Source organism: Balaenoptera musculus, chromosome 10, assembly GCF_009873245.2.
Source record: "Balaenoptera musculus isolate JJ_BM4_2016_0621 chromosome 10, mBalMus1.pri.v3, whole genome shotgun sequence".
Lineage (NCBI taxonomy): Eukaryota > Metazoa > Chordata > Mammalia > Artiodactyla > Balaenopteridae > Balaenoptera > Balaenoptera musculus.
In genome coordinates this window covers 88,782,575-88,797,393 of record NC_045794.1, presented here as the reverse complement: position 1 = coordinate 88,797,393, position 14,819 = coordinate 88,782,575, and the positions used below count along the sequence as shown (strand labels likewise).

The 14,819-nt window shown below is 36.6% G+C and overlaps 1 protein-coding gene across 7 annotated transcripts in view; it reads right to left on the bottom strand.

Moving 5' to 3' along the window:
- The window catches only part of RIC8B (RIC8 guanine nucleotide exchange factor B), a 116,025-nt gene that overhangs the window by 54,695 nt on the left and 46,511 nt on the right, over positions 1-14,819 (bottom strand). For all 7 annotated transcript variants that reach the window (XR_005021503.1, XR_005021504.1, XR_005021506.1 and 4 more), the window contains exon 4: positions 9,709-9,803. Coding sequence is in view for 2 of the 7 variants with exons in the window: in XM_036865922.1 (XP_036721817.1) it covers positions 9,709-9,803 (95 nt within the window). In the remaining 5 variants the exon portion in view is untranslated. The remainder of the gene's footprint in view (positions 1-9,708; positions 9,804-14,819) is intronic.

The following is a 14,819-nucleotide window of genomic DNA, read 5'->3' as shown; positions in this document are numbered from 1 at the left end:
TTGCTTCCATGACCTGGCTATTGTAAATAGCGCTGCAAAGAACATTGGGGTGCATGTGTCTTTTTGAATTATGGCTTTCTCAGGGTATATGCCCAGTAGTGGGATTGCTGGGTCATATGGTAATTCTATTTTCAGTTTTTTAAGAAACCTCCATACTGTGCTCCATAGTGGCTGTATCAATTTACATTCCCCCCAACAGTGCAAGAGGGTTCCCTTTCCTCCACACCCTCTCCAGCATTTGTTGTTTGTAGATTGTATGATGATGCCCATTCTAACCGGTATGAGATGATAACTCATTGTAGTTTTGATTTGCATTTCTCTAATAATTAGTGATGTTGAGCAGCTTTTCATATGCTTCTTGGCCATCTGTATGTCTTCTTTGGAGGAATGTCTGTTTAGGTCTTCTGCCCATTTTTGGATTGGGTTGTTTGTTTTTTTGATATTGAGCTGCATGAGCTGTTTATATATTTTGGAGATTAATCCTTTGTCCATTGATTCATCTGCAAATATTTCCTCCCATTCTGAGGGTTGTCTTTTCGTCTTGTTTATGGTTTCCTTTGCTTTGCAAAAGCTTTTAAGTTTCATTAGGTCCCATTTATTTACTTTGGTTTTATTTCCATTACTCTAGGAGGTGGATCAAAGAAGATCTTCCTGTGATTTATGTCAAACAGTATTCTTCCTATGTTTTCCTCTAAGAGTTTTACAGTGTCCAGTCTTACATTTAGGTCCCTAATCCATTTTGAGTTTATTTTTGTGTATGGTGTTAGGGAGTGTTCTAATTTCATTCTTTTACATGTAGCACTCCAGTTTTCCCAGCACTACTTATTGAAGAGACTCTGTTTTCTCCATTGTATATCCCTGCCTCCTTTGTCATAGATTGACTACAGGTGTGTGGGTTTATCTCTGGGCTTTCTATCCTGTTGCATTGATGTATATTTCTGTTTTTGTGCCAGTACCATATTGTCTTGAGTACTGTAGCTTTGTAGTATAGTCTGAAGTCAGGGAGTCTCATTCCTCCAGCTCCATTTTTCTCCCTCAAGACTGCTTTGGCTATTCGGGGTCTTTTGTGTCTCCATACAAATTTTAGGATTTTTTTTCTAGTCCTAGTAAAAAATGCCATTGGTAATTTGATAGGGATTGCACTGAATCTGTGGATTGCTTTGGGTAGTATAGTCATTTTCACAATATTGATTTTTCCAATCCAAGAACATGGTATATCTCTCCATCTGTTTGTATCAGCTTTACTTTCTTTCATCAGTATCTTATAGTTTTCTGCATACAGGTCTTTTGTCTCCTTAGGTAGGTTTATTCCTAGGTATTTTATTCTTTTTGTTGCAGTGGTAAATGGGAGTGTTTCCTTAATTTCTCTTTCAGATTTTTCACCATTAGTGTATAGGAATGCAAGAGATTTCTGTGCATTAATATTGTATCCTGAAACTTTACCAAATTCATTGATTAGCTCTAGTAGTTTTCTGGTGGCATCTTTAGGATTCTGTATGTATAGTATCATGTCATCTGCAAACAGTGAAAGTTTTACTTCTTCTTTTCCAATTCGTATTCCTCTTATTTCTTTTTCTTCTCTGATTACCATGGCTGGGACTTCCAAAACTATGTTGAATAACAGTGGTGAGAGTGGTCATCCTTGTCTTTTTCCTGATCTTAGAGGAAATGCTTTCCGGTTTTCACCATTGAGAATGATGTTTGCTGTGGGTTTGTCATATATGGCCTTTATTATGTTGAAGTAGGTTTCCTCTATGCCCACTTTCAGGAGACTTTTTATCATAAATGGGTGTTGCATTTTGTCAAAAGCTTTTTCTGCATCTATTGAGATGATCATATGGTTTTATTCTTCAATTTGTTAATATGGTGTATCACATTGATTGATTTGCGTATATTGAAGAATCCTTGCATCCCTGGGATAAATCCCACTTGATCATGGTGTATGATCCTTTTAATGTGCTGTTGGATTCTGTTTGCTAGTATTTTGTTGAGGATTTTTGCATCTATATTCATCAGTGATATTGGTCTGTAATTTTCTTTTTTTGTAGTATCTTTGTCAGGTTTTGGTATCAGGGTGATGGTGGCCTCATAGAATGAGTTTGGGAGTGTTCCTTCCTCTGCAATTGTTTGGAAGAGTTTGAGAAGGATAGGTGTTAGCTCTTCTCTAAATGTTTGATAGAATTCACCTGTGAAGCCATCAGGTCCTGGACTTTTGTTTGTTGGAAGATTTTTAATCACAGTTTCAATTTCATTACTTGTGATTGGTCTGTTCATATTTCCTATTTCTTTCTGGTTCAGTCTTGGAAGGTTATACCTTTCTAAGAATTTGTCCATTCCTTCCAGGTAGTCCATTTTACTGGCATAGAGTTGCTTGTAGTAGTCTCTTAGGATGCTCTGTATTTCTGTGGTGTCTGTTGTAACTTCTCCTTTTTCATTTCTAATTTTATTGATTTGAGTCCTCTCCCTCTTTTTCTTGATGAGTCTGGCTAATGGTTTATCAATTTTGTTTATCTTCTCAAAGAACCAGCTTTTACTTCTATTGATCTTTGCTATTGTTTTCTTTGTTTCTATTTATTTCTGCTCTGATCTTTATGATTTCCTTCCTTCTACTAACTCTGGGTTTTGTTTGTTCTTCTTCCTCTAGTTCCTTTACGTGTAAGGTTAGATTGTTTACTGGAGATTTTTCTTGTTTCTTGAGGTAGGCTTGTATTGCTATATACTTCCCTCTTAGAACTGCTTTTGCTGCATCCCATAGGTTTTGGATCGTCGTGTTTTCGTTGTCATTTGTCTCTAGGTATTTTTTGATTTCCTCTTTGATTTTTTCAGTGATCTCTTGGTTATTTAGTAGCGCATTGTTTAGCCTCCATGTGTTTGTGTTTTTTACGTCTTTTTCACTGAAATTGATTTCTAATCTCATAGTGTTGTGGTCAGAAAAGATGCTTGATATGATTCCAATTTTCTTAAATTTACTGAGGCTTGATTTGTGACCCAAGATGTGATCTATCATGGAGAATGTTCCATGCGCACATGAGAAGAAAGTGTAATCTGCTGTTTTGGGATGGAATGTCCTATAAATATCAATTAAATCTATCTGGTCTATTGTGTCAATTAAATCTTGTGTTTCCTTATTAATTTTCTGTCTGGATGATCGGTCCATTGGTGTAAGTGAGGTGTTAAAGTCCCCCACTATTATTGTGTTACTGTCGATTTCCTCTTTTATAGCTGTTAGCAGTTGCCTTATGTATTGAGGTGCTCCTATATTGGGAGCATATATACTTATAATTGTTATATTTTCTTCTTGGATTGATCCCTTGATCATTATGTAGTGTCCTTCCTTGTCTCTTGTAACATTCTTTATTTTAAAGTCTATTTTATCTGATATGAGTATTGCGACTCCAGCTTTCTTTTGATTTCCATTTGCATGGAATATCTTTTTCCATCCCCTCACTTTCAGTCTGTATGTGTCCCTAGGTCTGAAGTGGGTCTCTTGTAGACAGCATATATATGGGTCTTGTTTTTGTATCCATTCAGCAAGCCTGTGTCTTTTGGTTGGAGCATTTAATCCATTCACGTTAAGGTAATTATCGATATGTATGTTCCTATTACCATTTTCTTAATTGTTCTGGGTTTGTTTTGTGGGTCTTTTTCTTCTCTTGTGTTTCCCGCCTAGAGAAGTTTCTTTAGCATTTGTTGTAAAGCTGGTTTGGTGGTACTGAATTCTCTTAGCTTTTGCTATCAAATCTGATAGAGATCCTTGCTGGGTAGAGTAATCTTGGGTGTAATTTCTTCCCTTTCATCACTTTAAATATGTCATGCCACTCCCTTCTGGCTTGTAGAGTTTCTGCTGAGAAATCAGCTGTTAACCTTATGGGAGTTCCCTTGTATGTTATTTGTCATTTTTCCCTTGTTGCTTTCAATAATTTTTCTTTGTCTTTAATTTTTGTCAATTTGATTACTGTGTTTCTTGGTGTGTTTCTCCTTGGGTTTATCCTGTATGGGACTTGCTGCGCTTCCTGGACTTGGGTGGCTATTTCCTTTCCCATGTTAGGGAAGTTTTCAACTATAACCTCTTCAAATATTTTCTCGGGTCCTTTCTCTCTCTCTTCTCCTTCTGGGACCCCTTTAATGTGAATGTTGGTGCATTTAATGTTGTCCCAGAGGTCCCTTAGGCTGTCTTCATTTCTTTTCATTCTTTTTTCTTTATTCTGTTCCACAGCAGTGAATTCCACCGTTCTGTCTTCCAGGTCTTTTATCTGTTCTTCTGCCTCAGCTATTCTGCTATTGATTCCTTCTAGTGTATTTTTCATTTCAGTTATTGTATTGTTCATCTCTGTTTGTTTGTTCTTTAATTCTTCCAGGTGTTTGTTCTTTAATTCTCCTAGGTCTTTGCTAGACATTTCTTGCATCTTCTCAATCTTTGCCTCCATTCTTTTTCGAAGGTCCTGGATCATCTTCACTATCATTATTCGGAATTCTTTTTCTGGAAGGTTTCCTATCTCCACTTCATTTAGTTGTTTTTCTGGAGTTTTATCTTGCTCCTTCATCTGGTACATAGCCCTCTGCCTTTTCATCTTGTCTATCTTTTTGTGAATGTGGTTTTTGTTCCACAGGCTGTAGGACTGTAGTTCTTCCTGCTTCTGCCCTCTGGTGGATGAGGCTATCCAAGAGGCTTGCGCAGGTTTCCTGATGGGAGGGACTGGTGGTGGGTAGAGCTGGGTGTTGCTCTGGTGGGCAGAGCTCAGTAAAACTTTAATCTGTCTGCTGATGGGTGGGGCTGGGTTCCCTCCCTGTTGGTTGTTTGGCCTGATTCGACCCAACACTGCAGCCTACCCGGCTCTTTGGTGAGGCTAATGGCAGACTCTGGGAGGGCTCACACCAAGGAGTACTTCCCAGAACTTCTGCTGCCAGTGTCCTTGTCCTCATGGTGAGCCACAGCTACCCCCCGCCTCTGCAGGAGACCCTCCAACACTAGCAGGTAGGTCTGGTTCAGTCTTCTATGGGGTCACTGCTCCTTCTCCTGGGTCCCAATGCGCACACTACTTTGTGTGTGCCCTCCAAGAGTGGAGTCTCTGTTTCCCCCGTCCTGTTGAAGTCCTGCAATCAAATCCTGCTAGCCTGCAAAATCTGATTCTCTAGGAATTCCTCCTCCTGTTGCCAGACCCCCAGGCTGGGAAGCCTGACGTGGGGCTCATAACCTTCACTCCAGTGGGTGGACTTCTGTGGTATAAGTGTTCTCCAGTTTGTGAGTCACCCACCCAGCAGTTATGGGATTTGATTTTATTGTGAATGTGCCACTCCTACCGTCTCACTGTGGCTTCTCCTTTGTCTTTGGATGTGGGGTATCTTTTTTGGTGAGTTCCAGTGTCTTCCTGTCGATGACTGTTCAGCATTTAGTTGTGATTCCCATGCTCTCACAAGAGGGAGTGAGCGCACGTCCTTCTACTTCGCCATCTTGAACCAATCTCCAGGGAGGTAAGTACTTTTTAAATACACACTGGTTCTTTTGGGTAAAAAAAAAAAAAAAAAAAAAGCTTTGTAGATGCCAATGTGTTGAGTGAAAGAAATTAGGCTGAAAAGCTGAAAGAAATTAAATCAGATCTGGTCCTCCCCTCTCCTTTCTTCTCTAGTGTATAGGCCATCCCCATCTTTCCCCTTCTCTCCAAATAAAACAAAATCACAACCACATCCACATGCAACTTTTTTTTGGCTAAATGTTTATGCATAAGCTTACTGATTATGGACAAGAGGGCTCAAAATACTCTCAGGCAGATATTAGAGTTGGACAGAATTAGGATGTCCTTTAATGGAGCCAAAAAGTTGGATCATACCAACAATTTACTTATTACCATAAGTATAGACAAAAGGAAATGAAATAGAACAAATAGATTTTAGAAACTATATAAGATGCTGATTAGTGGAAAGGAAGTCAACATCAAGGTCAGCTATCTTTGTGAACGAACTCATTTTATCTCTAGGTCCATGTCCTCCTGATTTCTCTAGGGAAAAAAAAAATGGCACTGTCTTACACAGACAACATATCAGAAAAACTGCTGCTAAGCCATTTTTTGATTCACTCATCTCCTAGAGCACCTTAACAGGCTCCTGACATGCTTACCAAGCATCTGGCTTGAGAAAATCTTAGAGAAACAGAAAATAGATTTCACTACACAATCGCAATATATACAAAGAAATAGCTTTCTAAACAAAACATAAAAATTCAATAAACTTCCACAATGTTCATTGCAGCTCTATTTACAGTAGCCAGGACATGGAAGCAACCTAAGTGTCCATCAACAGATGAATGGATAAAGAAGATGTGGCACACATATACAATGGAATATTACTCAGCCATAAAAAGAAATGAAATTGAGTTATTTGTAGTGAGGTGGATGGAACCTAGAGTCTGTCATACAGAGTGAAGTAAGTCAGAAAGAGAAAAATAAATACTGTATGCTAACACATATATATGGAATCTAAAACAACATAAAAAAATGGTTCTGAAGAACCCAGGGTCAGGACAGGAATAAAGACGCAGACGTAGAGAATAGACTTGAGGACATAGGGAGGGGGAAGGGTAAGCTGGGACGAAGTGAGAGAGTGGCATGGACTTATATATACTACCAAATGTAATAGATAGCAAGTGGGAAGCAGGTGCATAGCACAGGGAGATCAGCTCAGTGCTTTGTGACCACCTAGAGGGGTGGGATAGGGAGGGTGGGAGGGAGACGCAAGAGGGAGGAGATATGGGGATATATGTATATATATAGCTGATTCACTTTGTTATAAAGCAGAAACTAACATACCATTGTAAAGCAATTATACTCTAATATAGATGTTAAAAAAATTCAATAAACTTTAAAAAAGAGCTTTAGAACTAAACATTGGATCTAAAAGCTAATATGCTCATTATAATAATAGTAACAGAAATAGCAGTGGCTGCAGTGTTGTGGCAGTGGCAGTAGCAGCTCCTCCCCCATTTTCTGAGAGCTTACTCAGTGCCAGGGACGGATGGCTTTACTAATGTCTCATTTAGTCATTATTACAACCCTTTGAGTTTGATGACAATGCATAACCACACACCACACTATCTAGGTTTACCTCTTTCATTACATTTTTCCTTAAAAAAAAAAAAGCAAAAAACAAACTTAGAAATTAACTTTAAAAAATGGAATGAGATGTTACCTTGAAACATTCTGATTGTTTTTTAAATGATGCCTTAAACACACACACACACACACACACACACACACACACTCTTTGCAGGGTCACTACAAATGGGCAGAATTTAGTACACATTACAATTCTAGTAAGGTTCTTAAAACAGCCCTTTGAGGTTGGTATAGTTTTTTTTCTGCATTTAAATGGATTAGCTTAGAGTCATTACTGCTCAAATGATACTAATCACTTTAATTCTGATTAAAGGGACATGCAGGGCCAGTCCAGATAAACTGTCAGGTCAGCAGCAACCTCAATCTCCCAGGAAAGCCTTTCAGCAATACATATAAATCTTGTCTATGGCTCTAGGGGTATTCCTTCTTATTTACAGTGCAGCTAACAGATATTTTATCAGAGAAACTTGAAGTAAATTTAAAGAAAAATATCTTTTAAATTTATTTAAGAAAAATAAATATTTAAAGCAAATATCATCAGAAAGTAAAATAAAGAAATCTGTACTTTAAAAAAATCTGAGTATTAAAACCTCTATACAGTTTTGCTCTCTTTTGACGAATACTGGGTACTGTTTTAAAATATTAAATTCACTCTTCAGAGAAAGCCTTAGCAATGTTTTTGTGACTACTGTAACAATTCCCATCAAAACACTTTCTTCTCACATCCTTGTATGAATGCCATTTAACTTGTGATATGTAACTCCCTAAATAAATAAATACATACATACATACATACATACATACATACATACATTTATACCTGGGCTTATAAACCCATTTTATTGTAGTTTTAAGTTTTAAAAGCTAGATTTCTAGTGTCTCTTGATTATGAAAAATTAGTCAGACAAAAATGCTTAATAAAATCTTTTTAGAGGATATGATTTACTGGAGTTAATCTGATTATTTTTAAAGACACAGCTTCAAGAAAATTAAAGGAAATTTTCATCTGTAGCTGCAGAAAGTAGTATACTTTTTAATTTTGAAGAAAACAATCTTTTGAAGGCTTGCAGGGCAGAGTACATAAAGATAACCCACCAACAAACTCAGTACAATATCAAATAATAAACTGCTAATCATAACTAAAATAATATGGGTATGACTGAAAAAGAACAAGGGTATGTTTCATTTTACACTCTGGTTGTATTTCTATAGTTTTATTGAAGCCATATTTTGGAAAACAGAATACTATAAATGCTCAAAAGGTAATTTCTACTATTAGAAGAACTCAGTTTTAAGTTATTTGTAAAGCAGACTTAATGCCAAAGTTATTTGTTTGCAGATTTGAAATTTATTTGAATTGTTTAAAATGCCATTTGTGTTCTTATAGAATAAAGCATCATGAGCAATCTCATGTTAAAATCAGAGGTCTTGTTACTAGAAATCTGATACAAAATAGTAAGAGAACTAGAAAGATGCATTAATACTTCTTCAGCTGTTCTCAGAGAATGATAACTTTTTTTAAAAAATTAATTTATTTATTTGTTTACTTTTGGCTGCATTGGGTCTTCATTGCTGTGCGTGGGCTTTCTCTAGTTGCGGCAAGCAGGTGCTACTCTTCGTTGCTGTGCACAGTCTTCTCGTTGCGGTGGCTTCTCTTGTTGCGGAGCACGGGCTCTAGGTGCGGGGGCTTCAGTAGTTGTGGCTCTCGGGCTCTAAAGCATGGGCCCAGTAGTTGTGACATGTGGGCTCTAGAGCACAGGCTCAGTAGTTGTGGCTCGTGAGCTCTAGAGCGCAGGCTCAGTAGTTGTGGCGCATGGGCTTAGTTGCTCTGTGGTATGTGGGATCTTCCTGGACCAGGGCTCAAACCCATGTGCCCTGCATTGGCAGGTGGATTCTTAACCACTGTGCCACCAGGGAACCCCCGAGAATGATAACTTTTAACAGCAGTCCATAAAAGCTCTAATAGGCAAGTCACAAAAATTGAACTATTTTTTATATATTAATACTTGAGACTGTGGCCCAATTTTTATAATAAGTTTTAAAAATTTAATTAATGTTGCTTAAGATATACTTTTTGGTAAATACTCTTAAAATGAAAATAGTGAGAGTATTAGTTTAAGAGTAGTAATTAAAATCAGGGTTCAACCCCAAGCTCTTTCACTTATTAGGGTTGAACAATCTTGGAGAAACTGCTTGATTTTTCTATGACTCAGTTTCATCATGTATTGAAAGGGAAAAATAGTACCTACCTCATAAGGTTGGTGTGATGATTAAAAGAAGTTAATCTTTATAAAGCACTTAGCATAATGCCACACACAGTATTCAATAACTGTGCGCTATTATTATCGTTGTTGTGGGTTTTTTTGTTGAATGCAACAAATGCCAAATTCTCTTCTCTTGTTGGGGCTTAATATAACAAAGTCAAAGGAGACAGAATGAAAATTTCTCATCAGGGCATAGTAATGATTTCCGACCTACCAGCTACCCAGTTTACTGTAATATTTTCACTTTCTTGTGTTTATAACAATTAAAATTAGATGCATAAAAACAATAAGAACTTATTATGTCTTTCACTGAAATATCAGTAGAGGTTACCTACCTGTGTAGCTCTTCTGTTTTGTCTTCAGTTGGACCTACGATTAGTAAACAATGGCGAAGAACAGCTGCCATGACACGGAACTGATGAGAATCACCCTATGGCAAATAAAAGAGAGGTGAGGAAAAATTGGGGATTGAATGAATGCCTTAATGAAGGAGTTTGGTACGTTACTACAACCCTGGGAGTCATCCTATGGCTCATCTAACCCCCAAAACAGTTATTCTTATGCAATACATAATAGAAGTCAGGATATTCTAGGAAGAACTCCCAAGTATTAACAAAGTATTAACTAAGTGAATTGTCATCATCTCATATGAACAGCTACAGCCACTGCCAGAAATGGCTGAAACCATTAAGTTGTTGATCTATCCTCCCCCTTATGACATGTCAGGCAAAGAGAAGTATGATCAGCATCCGTATATTACCTACTCTGTTTTACCTGTCCATAAGATTCAATTCAACTAGGGATCTTTTCCATTTCCAGAAAGTCTAGATTCTTTTGTTGGATAGTATACTGTTCCAGTTTACGAGTCATTATAAAAATTCAAACAGATATAATACTATCAGATATTTTAGAAGCGGGTTGTACATCCTTAATAAAAATGTCTTATCTCTTAACTTTCAAAAACAATGGATTAAAATCTATTATTATCAACTTCATTTTAATGAATCTTCTTAATCTCCTAGTTCCTCCAAATCTTGTTCCTAGTTTCTCCAAAGCGACCAGCAAGTGATGAAAAATAAGCACTCTGAGTTTAATCTCCTATTTTCCCAATGTTTACTCATTGGTAGTGGTATTAGACACACATAGAGTCAGAGGGAAGGCAAATAATAGGAAATAAGCTAAGCTCTGAATAATCACTTGGTTTACCGCCTCATTTATCGTGAGATCTTGGGCCACTACAAATTTTTTAATCATCTGAATCAAGGTTGTACCTTTCTTCTTCCAGATTTTTAGTAATTAAGAAGACATATGAAATTAGTGATAATTATCTATTATAATCAGATCCTGGATATGTTATATCTCAGGAAGGTTCCAATTACTTCAAAAGCTATTAAAATTTTTAAAGCTCTGTGTATATATATATAATTGATTTCAAGTCTGTGTAAAGTGAAATATATTCACATATTATACATATATGGCCTATATTCATATATATAACTCAGCCCTTCTAGGAAGATGTCTTTTATAAAATCTAACAAACAATAGCACAGTTTCATTACTCATAATGTGTATAGCAATATTTTAAAATAACACCATCATGTGTAGATTTGGAAGAGATGAAGGTCTCAGTGGCATAACAGAAAAAGCACTTTACTTAGAGTCAAGAGTCTAAGTTGTGACCTTAGGCAAGTCATATAGCTTCTCTAAGCCAAAGTTTCCCCATATGCATCTCCACAAACATGAGATTGTTAGGGTTGTAAAAGGATTAAATTAAAGCAGATGATACACATGAAAATGCTTAGTACTTTCAGTGAAATATTTGAGGGTGAGGGGAAGGATGAGGCAGGAAGGAAACAAAAGGTAAGACTGATAGAGCTGAAATGAGTGATAACGAAATTATTGCATGTTGGGGAGGGGGACCAGTGGAATGCTAGAGGCACTAAGGTTTTAGAATGAACACTGTTCCACTTGCCATCCATCTTCAAATGCCTGAATCAAAATTCTCTAATATGCAAATATACTTTTACATACCCCACGTTACATGAAGCACACTGAAATGCATGTGAAACTCATCCATTACTTAACTCTTAAAAAGATCATATCTTCCTTGGTTTTGATAATTAACTAGGAATGCACTTCCTTTTAAACTAGATTTTCCTTTATTTTAATTATCACAATCATTCTCTTCTCATGCTGATGTTGACAAGCCTCTTGCAAAACTCCATTTTGGTCCTTCCACTATTTGCAACTGTAAGTGAAAATCCTACTTCTTTCCATCCCCTTTCCTCCTGTCCCAATTTTCATGACACCAATTCCCCAGTTGTACCCTGTGTCTGCATGTCCTCTTTTACTGTAAACCCACTAAATTCTATTTCTTTACTCAAAACAACTACTGAAGTCCCGGGATTGTGTGCCTCTACTTTTAGTATCACTGACTCCTTTTCATCCTTCAGGTCTCAGAGAAGCCCCTTCTTTGACCACCTTATTTAGGTAGATTCCTTCTTTCATTATCTCTATCATTGTATCTTGTTATGATTTCTTTCAGGAAATCATAATCTGTAATTCCACATTTCTTTACATACTTACATATGCATTGTTTTCTCCATTCATCTAGTACCTTCACAAGTTTTAGAGGGCATGTGTTTAACAAGTGTTCAATAATTTTTAATGTAAACGAAAAGTAAAACAAAAAAGTGATCAAATCTTAAGTGTACAGCTAGATAAATTTTCACAAAATGAGTACGTCCATACAACCAGCATGAAAACAAAGCAACGCCAAGATTGAGAACCCCAGAACTGCCCTCATGACCCCTTCAAATGACAGATCTGCTCTTCAATTGTAATTCTAACATTTAACATCATGGGTTAGTGATTTTTGTTGTCACAAATTTTATATGAATGGAATCATAAAATATAGACCCTTCTGTATCTGTTTGTGAGATTCATCCATGTTGTTGTGTACAGTTGCAGTTTGTTCATTTTCATTGCTTGAGAGTGGTGCTATTCAAAGTGCAGTTTGTGGACCACTACTGGTCCACACCCTGTTTGCCACTGATCTGCAAAGCCATGAGTACAGAAGGTACACCTGAACATTTAGAAACTTTTCAAGCAGTCTGACATTGTGTGTAATATTGTATTATACAAGAGTTCCATTCTGACAGCTAAGGAAAGAAATGTGGTCCCTCACAGTTAGGTTAAGAAAGCACTGCTGGCCACATAGCACAGGGAGATCAGCTCAGTGCTTTGTGTCCACCTGGAGGGGTGGGATAGGGAGGGTGGGAGGGAGACGCAAGAGGGAGGAGATATGGGGATATATGTATATGTATAGCTGATTCACTTTGTTATAAAGCAGAAACTAACACACCATTGTAAAGCAATTATACTCCAATAAAGATGTTAAAAAAAAAAAGAAAGCACTGCTGAATACAGTGAGTATATTACAATTCACTTATCCATTCTACTCTTGATGGACACTTGGACTACACTGAAGAGTGCTGCTATGAACATACTTTCTTATATGTCATTTGGTATGCTGGGTCGTAGGGCATATACATATGACAGACTTTAGAAGCTACTGCCAAACAGTGTTTCAAAGTGTTTATACCACCTTACACTCCCACCAGTTGCTCTACAGCTGTGCCAACACTTGGTATTGTCAGCCTTTTAAATTTGTCATTCTCGTGGATGTGCAGAGATTTTATTATGCATTTTCCTGATGACTGATAAAGTTGAACAGATTTTCTTATGTCTACTGGTCATTTGGATAGCTCTTTTATGAAGTGCCTGTTCAAGCCTTTTGCATATTTTTCTATAGGGTTGATTGACATTATTTGTAGGACTTGAATATATTCTAGGTAGAGTCCTTTATCGCATATATGTGTTGAAAATATCATCTCCCATTTGGTGGCCTGTTTTTTACTTTCTTCTCTTGATGAACTAATTTTAATGAAGACCAATTTGTCAATTTTTCCTTTATGGTTTCATCTTCATTTTGTCCTGTTTTAAAAATCTTTGCCTATTTAAGAAATGTTTGACTTGTTTAAAATAAAGTCATGAAGATAATCTTCTGTTTCTTTCCAAAAGCTTTGTTATTTTACCTTTTACATTTAAGTCTCTTATTCATCTCAATTTTTCTGTATGGTATAAGGTAGGGATTTAAATTCATTTTTAATTGATTAAAAAGCCCACCTTTTCCCCACTGCAATTCAGTGTTACCTGTATCATAAGTCAGTTGACTGTATATGTGTAGGTTTATTTCTAGATTCTTTATTCTATTAGTCTGTCTCAATAAATATTTGTTGAATGAGAGCTATCACTTAAAATGTCTTACTTAACAAAGGTCAGAGTGTACAGTATTTCCTACTATTGGTTGTTCTGCTGGGTGACTTTACATAAACAATTTAAACTCTTTGATGTTTAGTGTCCTCATTTGTCAAATGAGATTAATGCTCCTCCTATCTTATACAGATGCTTGAAAGAGTAAATATAATTGCTCTTTTTAAAACAATATACACAGTTTATACAACTGTCATTTACTTCTTCATGAGCTTAGTTTTGATATCTTTAGGGCATCAACAGTCTCTCCTCTGTAATCCTACTATCTCCAAAGGTTGAGAAGGAAAAAGATCCCTAAGACAAAGAGAGGAGGAAGAAAGAGAAAGCAAGCAGGCTTGTGACAGTAGAAATCAAAGTGAGATAACACTAAAAGAGAGGTAAAAACTCATGAAACTCTTTGGGATCTTTGTGGTAGGGGGGATCTTTTTATACAGGCTTTGCTTCTTATTTATAGATTCCACTACTGTACTATTGCTTTCTTCTCCTGTGCAACCTGTGGAAGATTTTCACTTTTGTTTGGTAAAGGTATCAATATCCTCATACCTTTTCATTCAACGCTTCAACCGATCTAATCAATGCCTGAGAAAAAAGTCTGAAAGGAGAATACTTCACACCAATGAGTCCTAAACTGGTTTTGTTATCCCAGGGTAGTTCTCATTACTTCAAGAAGGTTTAGGAAACTTGTCCTATGAAAATTCAATTTCAATTCTACACAAAGTGAAACACAAATACACACTCACACACAAATGTACACACACACTCTTACTTGGAAATACAGCTATACATCAGGTAGTATTTCACCCTGTCTTACCCTAGCCATTTTGCAGTTATTTGTCCTACTAAATTGCGTATGTTCCTTACAGGCAAAGATTAAGTATTCCACCTCCACATCTTTTACATTTAACATGGTGCCGGGCATAAACTAATAAATGCTTTTTTGAATTAACTTACAAAAGGAAATATAAATGTTATAAAATAGTGTGCTGTATCTCCAAAAAGGCTAGAATCTGCTCTCTAAACAACATTATTAAATGTTTTAGGTTTCTAGAAAAATTAATAGTTTTGAAAATTTAAAAGGTATCATAAACTTTCCCTCCTCCCTGTCACTTTG